The sequence below is a fragment of the Gallinula chloropus genome, assembly GCF_964237585.1.
Source record: "Gallinula chloropus genome assembly, chromosome: 7".
Classification (NCBI taxonomy): Eukaryota; Metazoa; Chordata; class Aves; order Gruiformes; family Rallidae; genus Gallinula; species Gallinula chloropus.
This window is the reverse complement of record NC_140092.1, coordinates 22,870,680-22,882,784: the sequence shown is the minus strand read 5'-3', so window position 1 is coordinate 22,882,784 and position 12,105 is coordinate 22,870,680. Positions and strand designations below refer to the sequence as shown.

General features: G+C 38.6%; 1 protein-coding gene across 2 annotated transcripts in view; it reads left to right on the top strand.

Annotated features, from left to right (window-relative positions):
• Positions 1–987: 987 nt before the first annotated feature.
• Positions 988–12,105, top strand: part of RGS12 (regulator of G protein signaling 12) — a gene marked incomplete at both ends in the record, with an annotated part of 78,271 nt that continues 67,153 nt past the window's right edge. For both annotated transcript variants that reach the window (XM_084266619.1, XM_084266618.1), the window contains one exon: positions 988–2,844. In XM_084266619.1, coding sequence (XP_084122745.1) covers positions 988–2,844 — 1,857 coding nt within the window. The remainder of the gene's footprint in view (positions 2,845–12,105) is intronic.

Sequence of the window (12,105 nt, the reverse complement as noted above, 5' to 3'; positions counted from 1 at the left end):
TATTTTCATTCTCAAGTCATGATTAGATTAATACTGGCAGCATGTAGTTTCCTCTTTTTTCCTCTTTTTCTGGAAGTTTTTACTTAAACCAAAACACATGGATATTGGAATGACTGACTGACTGAAATGCATTTCTGTAGTGTTTGCTTTCTGACAAGTTATTTTTGAGTAGATAAATTGACGAGTGTAACAGCGTAAATCTGATTTGGATCCCTTTGGGCTAATACATGATCGAATGTCCATTTGGTGTTGCACACAGAATTGAAATGTATGTGTGAAAGTTAAACTTTGATATACTTATTTTAAGCTGTCCTTACTGTGAGTGGGGACATACAGGCAACACTCAGGGTAATTTTCTAACCTGGTTTACATGGATACATTCATACCTGTGTCTGTAGATTGAGTATAAAGGGGGGTGGGCTATAGCTGAGTTAGATACTCTTGAGCTCTAACTTTTGTGTTGCTGGGAAGGATAGATGAGCTTTGTCCAGAATGTTCACCGTGATGTAAAATGTGGTGGTATTGCACTGGTGCAGTAAGCCAGAAGTTAGCTGAATAGTAAGTGACATGGTGCAGTTGAGGAAGATGTAACATGCTGTATTACAAAAACACCAGCTGTACATCAGAAGACTTAGCTTCTGTTCTTAGCTTTACTGTTAGGTTACTTTGCCATTTTGGACAGCCACTTCATTTGCATTTGCTACTGCTTGCTCATCAGTAAAATTAAGACTGCGGTACTTGTTCTTTTCCAATTGTTTTGAGGGTTGTGTTCATTCTCTAGCAGTTGTTTTTGGTACAGATCACCAGGAATGTTTCTGAACAATAAAGGGAATACTGGGTACTAAAAATTTTAAATATGATTGGGAATTAATATTTTTCTCTTTTTTTTTTTTTTCTTTAGAGCTTAAATGGACGGAGTGATATTCTTGAAACAAGACTGAAAAATGGACTAATGAAAAGTTTTCCTATTTCAGGAAAACCCCCAAAATGTATAGGCCAGTGGAAACAGTCAAACGCCGACTCAACATGCATGCTCCTCCTCGGATAAGAAGCGTGGAAGTTGCTCGAGGCCGAGCAGGCTATGGGTTTACTCTTTCTGGACAAGCTCCTTGTGTTCTTAGTTGTGTTATGAAAGGAAGCCCTGCAGATTATGTTGGACTTAAAGCAGGGGATCAGATATTTGCAGTTAATGAAATCAATGTGAAAAAAGCCTCTCATGAAGATGTAGTGAAACTTATAGGAAAATGTTCTGGGGTCCTGCACATGGTCATTGCTGAAGGGATTAGTCATATAGATTCCTGTTCAAGTGATGAAGAAGTTGGTTTTTACGATGGGAAGGGGTGGCTGAAGCCCAAACCTGACTCGAAAGCTCTGGGTATAAACAGAGCAGAGAAGGTTGTTGAAGAAATGCAGTCTGGTGGCATTTTCAACATGATCTTTGAGAATCCTACTCTTTGTGCTGGTAACTTGGATAATTCTGCACCAAAACAAAGATCGTTTTCTGATTCTGCTGCTATTAAATTTGAAGCTGGAAATGAAAGTGTAAGCAATCCAAACTTACTGTCAAAGGGAGAAATATCCAAAGTCCTGAATGATGATTCAGTTTTTAGAATTGGACTGGAGAGTGCCGATGACTTTGGATTGGACGCAAGCATTTTAAATGTTGCCATGATTGTAGGGTACCTAGGCTCAATTGAACTTCCTTCAACGACCTCAAATTTGGAAAACGAGAGCTTGCAGGCTATTCGTGGATGCATGAGGCGTCTGCGGGCAGAACAGAAGATCCATTCCCTGGTGATGATGAAGATAATGCATGACTGCATTCAGCTCTGCAGTGACAAATCGGGTGTCGTGGCAGAATATCCTGCAGAGAAACTGGCATTCAGTGCTGTTTGCCCGGATGATCGGAGATTCTTTGGACTAGTTACAATGCAGACAAATGATGATGCAAGCTTGGCTCATGAAGATGAAGGGGTTCTGAGGACATCTTGCCATGTTTTTATGGTGGATCCTGATTTATTCCATCATAAAATTCACCAGGGCATAGCAAGGCGTTTTGGACTGGAATGTACAGCAGATCCAGACACAAATGGCTGTCTTGAGTTTCCAACATCATCTCTACCTGTTCTTCAGTTTATTTCTGTCCTGTATAGGGATATGGGGGAATTAATTGAGGGAATGCGTGCGAGGGCTTTTCTTGATGGTGATGGAGATGCTCTTCAGAATAACAGTACAAGCAGTAACAGCGATAGTGGAATTGGCAATTTCAACCAGGAAGAAAAGAACAATAGAGTTCTGGTGGTTGATTTAGGGAGCAATCCAAGTAAACACGTTCCTAACAGCATATGGGAAAATCCAGTAGGACGGGGACAAAATCAGCCTGCTTCCCATTGGAATGGCTTCTGTCATGAGCAAGAAGGAAACATTCCTTTAGAAGTAATTCAGAATGACAAGTCCCAAAACGTTAGCAAACACTTAAGTCCTTCTGCTCGTATTGAAGTTCCGCTGGTTTCCTCCCGAAACTCAGTACCCCCATCAAAGAAAAATGCAGCAGGCATAGGCAATCAAAGGTGGTTGCCTGTGCATGTGTTACAAGAATGGCAGCATGGAAATGCTAGTGACCAGGAGTCGTACACTGATTCCACAGATGGCTGGTCCAGTGTTAACTGTGGAACTCTTCCCCCGCCGATGAATAAGATTCCTGCTGACAGATACAGAGTTGATGGCAGCTTTGGTCAGCCACAGTTAAAATCTCATAAAAATGAATGGTCTAAGAAGATGTTTTGCATGCAGAACAAATTTGCCCCCCCGCACAGTATTAGGAAGTCTAAAGAAGATAAAAAGGTAAGACTATGTTGATACTGGTTTGTAAAAAGACATAAAACCCAACAGCCTGTGGTGGTATTACAGCATGATATTTGCATACTAAAATTTAGACCTGTATTACAGCATTTATACAATTTCAGATGAAGAACATAATATGGTTCTTTCTCCTGTGCAGAAGCTTTGCATATTCCTGTTTAATTGAGTGCAGCTCTGGAATTGTCCTGCTGGAAGTGTTGTCTGTTAGAGCTTTCTCACATTTCTTCTTGTCTCTTCATTGTTTCCAAATGCTGGAGTGGCATTGCAATGAAAAGAGACATGACATTCCAGCAACTTCAATTCCTTCTGACCTCCAGCAGCAAAAGAATGGAAACAGTCTGGTTTCTTTTTTACAGAATTCTGGCTTCCAAATGTTGTTATTTTACTGCTATCTATTTTTATAGAGAAGTAGTCTAATCATTAGTCAAAAACTTGTCTTATGCACTTTTAACTTGTAACTGAGTAAGAAAATTTTATTATCATAAAAATTCACCCCAGCAAACCTCTCAATACAAGTAGCGTTAAACCTATATTAAAGGCTGGTTGTTAGTGGTGATTATAGTGTCCACTTTTAGAGCACAAATCTAACATTCTGCCAGAAAGCTGTAATTCAGATTTTTTTCCCAATTACTGCTTCATCTACGTGTTTTGTCTACTATTGGAATTCTATAAACCAAACCAAGAAGCGTGGGACAGGTATCCAACATAATTACATACCGTTCCCTTTGCCACATACATGTTTTGCTGTTGAGGGAACTAATCTCATGGGAGTCTCTTGTTGACAACTGGGATGCTAGTAAAGTGGAGGTCATTGGTCTTACACTAAAAGAGTGAGTAGCAGAGTTGTAACCAAAACATTAGCTGACTCCAGAGAAAGAGAGAACGTTGTACTCCAAATCAGATTTCAAGAAGCATTGTCCTTCCATATTGCTTATATGATTGGTTCAAGTGTCCATTATACTATCCAAATGTGTTTGAAAAAAAATGTGGTTTTTTCACCAGATTAAAAATATCCAACTGCTGCTCAAGTGGATGACAGCAGATTCATTAGTTGTTTCACACTATTATAATCAAAAATCTTCACATTGGTATGACACTCAGGCATGGACTTTTGGGGGATTAGAATGCAGAACTTTGGGGCATTTCAGTTCTGATGTGGAAAGAGCAATTATTTTTTTATTGCTTTTCATGCATTGTGAGGCCAACAACTTTGATGTATGCTCTTCTGAACACTTTTTGTGCTGAGAATAAAAAAACCTGCCACAACTAGTATATATTAGTTACACAGTAGTCTATTTTTAAAGTGACTAGTAAGGCAGCAATGTTTTCCAGACCCACAGTAATGTATTAAATTTCAAATGATCTTAAATAAAATGCGATTCACACTTTTCGAAAACCAAATAGAAATTATCCAGACAGAAACACTGAATGTGTAAAAACTGCTTCCACAAACCACCTAACAGTCTGCCCTGAGGATCTCTTTGCTGATGGACCAAGGTTAAGGCCTCTTGTTATGCATTATGGATGTTGGTCCCAAGTGCTCTTTGGGAACTGGACCAGTGCTGTGGGATGTTGTTGAAATTCCTTGAGGGTCTCTGCAACAAGTTTGTCTTGGCAGTGTTTGCCATGATAGTAATAGGGATTTTTTTTTTTCTTTCCCCACCAGAGATTTAAGACAAGCAGAAATTTTTTTCAATGTTTGAAACATTTATTTCTTGTAAGTGCAGAACATACTAATGAATATGTCATAGAAAATTTTATACTTTAAGATGAAAGACATTCTATATGTGGGTAAACAAGTAATAGTATTTCACCTACTGTATCACTCAGTTCAGCATACACCAGACTACACATTCCAACACTAAATGTCTCAATCTTCTCTCTTAAGTCTCTTTACAAACAAAACAGGCATTTTGGTCTGATTAATAATAAGTTTGTTTGCAAGGCAAATTTAAAATGTTCGTGGCTTTAGCATTTAGTCTCCTCATTAAGGCTACAGAACCTCTTTTGCATTCTAATTTTGTTTTTCAGTGTCATTGAAGGCTATTGAAACTGATGAGGAAAGCTCATGAAAGCCTTGAAATCACTTGCAAGCATGAGTTGCAAGCACTTAGCATTATTCAGAGTAATTCGTAAAGATGAAGTAGTACTATGTTCTCATCCTAAATCTGTAATGAAAATAGTCAGGGGATGTCATTATTGATGAATGCACCTCTGTACGTGTTTAGGTACTGCAGAAATAGGGAAAATCCATATTTGTGCATATTAGAACACTAATTCATCTTCATAAGAGGATGATATTCAAAAATCCAGACTCTCTTTTTGCTTTGTGTGAAAAGAAGAGGTAAGACCATCTATTCCAAAACATTAGTCCTATGGGTTAGGTGCTGTGTTCTAGAGAAACTGTGTGTCTTCAGCTTCCCGTGACCCTTTTCGGTGGTTAGGTACTGATTTTACACAGCATGCTCAAGAGGCAGTCAGGGAATGAAGTATACAAAGAGTCCACCTGGGATTACAGTCATACTTTTACAACCTAGTGACTGAGTCTAATGCTTCATTTGCAGAGCAGTCCTTAAATTGAGTTTTAATTAAGGTGGGCTTTTTCTGTCTTCCACATTAATGCTGAAGGCTTTGTTTATCCTGCGAGCGGGAAGGCGCAGAAGCCACACGAAGGAGAAGAGGTGACCAAAGCTGGAGTGTTTTGTGATGGACTCTACACATCCATGTTAAGTACATCTTCCATGGAGCTTTTGTGACACACTGGGGAAGGGACGTGAGTCCCTGGATGCAGGTCTGATCTAGCAGAACTGCTGTGCAGCAAAGCAGTGATAATCACTGCGTGTAAGACAGGAAAATGTGCTCGACTGTGCAGTGCTCGTGGGGGGTAAAAGAGGTGCAAACTCTTTCCTGATTTTATAGCTGCCTGATAACACACTTGTGAATTGTATAATGTGCAAGAGCAGATGTGAGAAAGCTGTAGAGAACATATCTATTTAAAATTATACCTTCAGAACCCGACCTGGGAAGTGTTTCTTGTGGGTAGCAATAGATACGGTGTTTCACACTTCAAGGTACAAGGAAGTAAAAGTGTTTTCTGAGCTTTGTTTTCCCATTAGTGTTGTAGTCCCTTTTGATTATGTTTTCAGCTCACAAATCAGACCTCTGGTTAATTTTGTAATAATTGGTAAAAACACTTCATACTACAAAGCATTTTAAAGTTCAATGTAAGTGTGAATAGTGAGTTGTATTTTTCTTTAAAATGTTGTAAGGAATTTATCCCTAAATTATTGAACTCATACTTTCACAATTGCTGTATTCTTTAATTTTTATAATCTTTGTTTTTTAAAATGGTGGTTGTATGTGGGAAGAGAAGCAGCAAATCAGGGGAATTTTAATTCAATTCTGCCTCTTGTGATTGAGATTTACTGGAAGGTATCTCTGTTCCTGTCCACCTCTAAAATTGCTTTTCCTGTACACAACTTCAAGTTTCTTATGATTCTTAAAAGTTTAATATGAGCAGATCTCTGCTGAAGCATCTTATGTGACTTCTTGGGGTGTCTGTTTGGCTAGTGGGAGGTCTGATGATGTTGCTGAAACTCACTGAAAAGGAAGATGACGGGAGGACATTATTAATGTTTATAAATATCTTAAGTATGGGATGCAGGGGGAAATGGCCAGCCCCTTTTCTGTGTCTGTGGAGACAGGACAAGGGGCAATGGCTCCAAGTTGGAGCACAGGAAGTTCCGCACCAACATGGGGAAGAACTTTTACTCAGTGAGGGTGAGGGAGCCCTGGGACAGGCTGCCCAGGGGGTGTGGAGTCTCCTTCTCTGGAGAGATTCCAGCCCCGTCTGGATGCTGACCTGTGCAATAAGAGCTGGGGAGCTGCTATGGCAGGGGTGTTGGACCCGATGATCTCTTGAGGTCCCTTCCAACCCTTATGATTCTGTGATTCTATGATCACGGAAGGTGGTTTTGAATCTCAGAACGACTCAGGATGATTTCTGGCAGCGAGAAGCCTCTGAATTGCTATAAGGCTGATAGTGGTTGGGGGTACGTGTTCTAATGATGTCTACAAGACTAGCAGATGAAGAGACTGGTTATGGTTTTAGTGCATATGGAATAATTCCTGCTTTTTGGTTATTCCTTTTGCACTATACTGCTTCCTGTGCAATTGCCTGGTTATTTCTGCCTTCTTGGGCATCCTGCTAAGTTTCAGTCACTTACCTACACATCCTTTTGTGTGATTTTGGGTTACGCAAAAGAAAAGCACCATAAGCAATATGAAAACATCAGGGGATGTTAGGATTGGCAAGGGACTTGAGAAACTGCTGAACAGGGAAGCATTCCTTTCCCTCTGGACTAAATTAATCTAATACATTTCAGTTTTTTTACTCTGTTTTTGGGCTAGCGCCTGGCCAAAAATGTCTATCCGTTACTGTTTTAAATTAAGTTCTACTGGGAAAATACTACACTGGAAAGGTTTATTACAGTCAGTTTAGTCTTAGAATGTTCTCTCTACGAGCACAGAAACCTGGGCATTCACCTTTCTTTCAAAAAAAAAAAAGAAAGTCTGTTTTAATATTGTGGAGGGAAGTAAAACATTTATGATCACAAGAAGTTTTACAGCCCGAGCTTACTAACTAGTATTTGGGTACTAAGTCTATTCCAAGTGAATATGACAAATCTATTAAAGAAATAGTTAAAAAGCCTTTTCAAATTTTGAGTATTGATTTTTACAAACCCTTTTCTGCTTCATATTTGTTGTAAGACTTCTATCTTGAGCACATGAAGTGTGTGAGGTTTTAAACAGATTTGTAGATCTCAGAGGAAGAAAAAATAATCTCATTGTCTGAGACTCACTGGACAATACTATTGCAAATATCTTTTTTTAATATCAAATAACTTATCAACTGTTGTGTAACCTTTGTGACATAATCTACTGAAAGCACTGTAAAAATGTAGGTGAGAAGACAGGTAAGCAATCCTGTGGGCTTTGCTAATGTATCTTTCTGTACTAACACATTTCTGAGTTACTATCATTACTCTGTTTTGATCAGAACTTTAACTGTAACTCTGAGTCCTCTTTGTTTCCCAGGCATATTACTAACAAAGATACACTGTTCCAGTTAAAAATGGAATTTTTTTTTTGGTGAAAATTTGTAATTTGCTTCATAGCAAAGAACTGCAGTTTTTAATGTTGGCAACTGGATGGTTAACTGACTGAAAGGCAGAAATTTCGGATGCAAAGACAATGTTGAGAAAGCTGTGTGGTTCCCATATTTATTTTTTGTTGTATAATTACATGTTTTTTTCCCCTTTCCTCTACAATTCTGTTTGCTCCCTAGCTTAAATTGTTCCACCCCAGCTGTTTATAAAGCAGAATTAATGGCAGCTGGATTGCTATTCTTATGCAGTACGATTTAATGTTCACCTTCGGAATTATAGGCTTTGATTTGATGTACCTTAAAGAGAACTCAACTGAAATCCCAGATACCAAGCTGGATCTGAGAATGTGTTAATGTGAATTAATCCCCAAAGGGGCATTTATGTGAAATAGGCAACTGATAGTTTTTGCTATGAGAAAAAGCAATTATGTGTTTAGTAATTTCATGCAGCCTTTTCATATGTATTTCAGTTTATATAATTATAAATAATTCTTCAAAAAAATGGTCAGTTCTACGATCTTTTGAAATGTATAAAAAGCAAGGATAATGTTGGGTGCTTTTTTCTGGAAAGAAATTACATAAATGGTAGTAGAGCAATGCTTGCTTTGTGAAATTTTCTCATTTCAAATTTATGTGCTAGAAATTTAGAACTTTTCACTGTACCTGAATGTACAGGTTTTCTAGATCAAGTGTAGGTGTGGACTTCAATTAACACCATGACAACTGGGGGAGATGCAGTCATCTAAATATTTCTAGCTGGTTTTGAGTTGCAGAGTCACAGGAGAATCTTCAGAAACAAAGTGAAACAGAAGAAAACACTGTGGAAAAAATAATTAGCACAGAATGAATTGAAGTAATTAAAAGTGGGTTTAAGTTTTAAATATAGAAGCTTTGAGATAAGATATAAAATTATTGTGTGAGCTTTCCAATTGTATGAAGATAGAGACCAGTAGCTTGCAGTTGAGAAGATTTAGGGAAGAAAAGGAGCTGTAAAATACCAGTTCCACAGAAGAAATAGATCATTATGGAATAAAGGTCTTTAATTAACAAAAATAAATACAGAGTTGCTAAAACTTACCGAAAGCATTGAAACAGAAACATGGAGAAATGGAGCTTCAAGAGAAAGACTTGAAACATTCATCCCATCCACAAAATGGCCATTATGGCCTCAATGTTTGCAAGGATAGTTCCAGGGAAGGATATTCTGCGTCATCCCACCAAATTCTGACCATTTAAAGTAATCATGTGTGTCATGCCTTCTGTACATTTAGCAACTACACCTTTGGAAAAAAAGTGTTTGCACCCCAATTTCTACAGGAAACATATTTAATCACTGTTATGCTGTTAGAAACTTCTGGTTGTTTGCCAGTCTGAATTCTAATCATGGCCACCTTATGCCCATTTCTTCTGCTAGTGGGTCTTCTAGTGCAGGTGACTTTCATTTTTGTTTGATGTACAGGGCTTAGTCTCTCAGTCTTCTGGGAAGTAAAGTTTTCATTCTCTTGCTAACTTCAGTAGCTTTTTTCTGAAACTGATTAGCTTAAATGCTTGTTTCTTGGAGCTGGGTTACCAAAATTTTGTGCTGATACCCTGCTCAGGGTTTCGTAATTGTTGTGTACGTTGTCAGGTATTTCTTGTGAATAACTCATACAATTCCTCTTCATATATTATATACCCTTTTCATCGCTGTATAGCTGTGGTGAACCATAATAACCATAACCATTGACAGTTAATGTTTATTTTGTAATAAGTGAGTAATAAACATTCATGCATCAGATGAGGTATCCAGTATATATCCTATTTTGGACCGTCCAGGAGCAGCTGCTTAGAAGAACCATGGAAGAGCAGTGAAAAATGTATCATTGTAATCTTCAGCAGGGTCTGGTGTAAGGACTTTCTTCTGGTAGGGACAGCATGCACATCATTGTGCCTTGTGAATTTCTGCTCTTGAATTTGTTGTTTCTTAAGCTCAGTTGTACTTTTGACATTCCTGTTATCATTTGATTGACGTATTTTGCAGTTTAGTAAAGTGTAAAGCAAACAATACTTAATTGTACTTTCCATATAGTTTCATTTCATTCCTGCTAATATTTGTCATGAGAAGTATTGAACGATCTCACTCCCTATTTATTTCCTCTTAGTCACTTAATTTTATTGTAAACCTCAACCACAAGTCACTTATTTTTCAGACAGAACTGGGCTTTGTCTCTTCCCATACAAAAGTTTTTTCATAATTGTAATCTTCCTCCCTTCTATTATTTTTGAGATGAATTGACCAGAAGTGTAAGTAATCTTACAGTGTGGGCAGGAAATGTATTCATAAAGCTGATGTCTTGATTGCCCTTTCTGATGATTCTTCATTTGCCTTTTTGATTGTTAGTGATTATTGGGCCATACTGACTTAATGTTTCCAGCTAATTACTGCCTAATGTTCGAGGTGATTTTGAATCAATTGTTATTTGTGTACTTGTAATTTTCTCCACATTTTCCCCTAGCATATTTGGGTCTTTCTGCTCCTCTGCAATTTCCAACAAGAAACTATTCATGCAAGAAACTATTATCTGGATATATTGAGAAAATCATCTTACTATTCCATCTGCATTAATACTGTCGACACGTGTGAGGTTTTTTTAAAAGGATGTAGGATAGTGCTGAAATGTAGGTGGTCGCTGTTCTGTGCCTAGTGTCCTTCCTTAGTCCAGGAGACAAGCAGTAAATTATTTACTTGGATGCCCAGTGTGACAGGACAGCCTCTTTTCTCTTAGATGAAATTCTCTGTCTCTTAGACGAAATTCTCTGTCATTTTTGATTGTGTTATGGTCCTAACTGCCATTACAGATGTCACTGTAATGGTTTGAAGGCAGTGAAATGTGTCATTATCATCTGATTAGTAAAGAGGTATTCTTAAAAGTGATCAGACCATTGTCCAGTAATGGTGAATGCCACCATTGGAACCCTTTGTCGTGCTGGTGCCAAAAGAAAGATAATAAAAATCATGATAGGAATTGCAGTTATTATTAAAGCCTGGGGAAAAGCTGTCTGTGGTTTGAGTGATGCTAGACCTTTGTCAATTAACCCTCCCCCACCTAATCCAATTTTGCGAGGTGCTGTCAGCCCACGATGGTGGCAGCAGTGCATGGCAGCCTGAAGGGTGTTGGTTCTTCTTTTGTTCCATGGCATATGGAGCCCTCTCCCACGGTGTGCCTGCCTGTTCCCCAGGACTTACTGCCTCTGTACCTGTTATGGTCCAGAGAACTGGAGCACAGCAAACTCTTTTCCTGTTTCCCCCCTCAGATTCTTTTATGTCTTTAAGGGTGCGAGAGGTCCTAACCAAACATATCCCCAATTTTCAATCCATCCCATTCTCAGGCCCCACAGACCCTCCCTTTACAAGTCCTGCAAGCCTATGCTGTCTGGTTTTTGGATGGCAGAGCACGTGATGCTGGCTGACGGGATGAGGGATAAAGGCAGGTCATTGCCTGCTCTGCATTGCTGCAGTGGGGTGCTCACTCAGCTGACAGGACCCGTAATCAGGTGAATTTAGCATAGGGAGATGCCTACTAGTTGAACTGACCCTGGAGAAGGATGGCCAGTTGCTGTCTGGGCCATGATGGTTGCTGCTGTTGTAAGTGTGGTTTAGCTGGATTGTATAAGATTCCCCAAACTGTTGTTCTGGTGAATTTTTCTAATCTAAGTGACCACTATAAGCGTGTGTGTGGTTCTTTTGTGCTGATTTTCTTAAATGGTCAGAACAGAAGATTGTTTACTTTTCTAGCAGAAAAGGAGAAAACAATTGCTATCAAAATTATGGCATGTCAGTAACTATGTTTTTGTTTTAGAACCTCTAGAACTTTGTTCATGAGTTAAGATGACTTTCTTCTGCTTTTTTCCTCAAACGTTAAAAAAAATTCATTCTTCTGCCTGTGAATCTTGTGAGGACTTTCATTGTGAAACAGTTTTGAAAGCATCCTTCTATAAATATAGATGATCAGACCCTATAGTAGCATTTTTAAAACATTTTAGATTAGTTTCCTTTCTTGTATTTTACCACTCTCTCCTTGCTCTTCCACATAGCA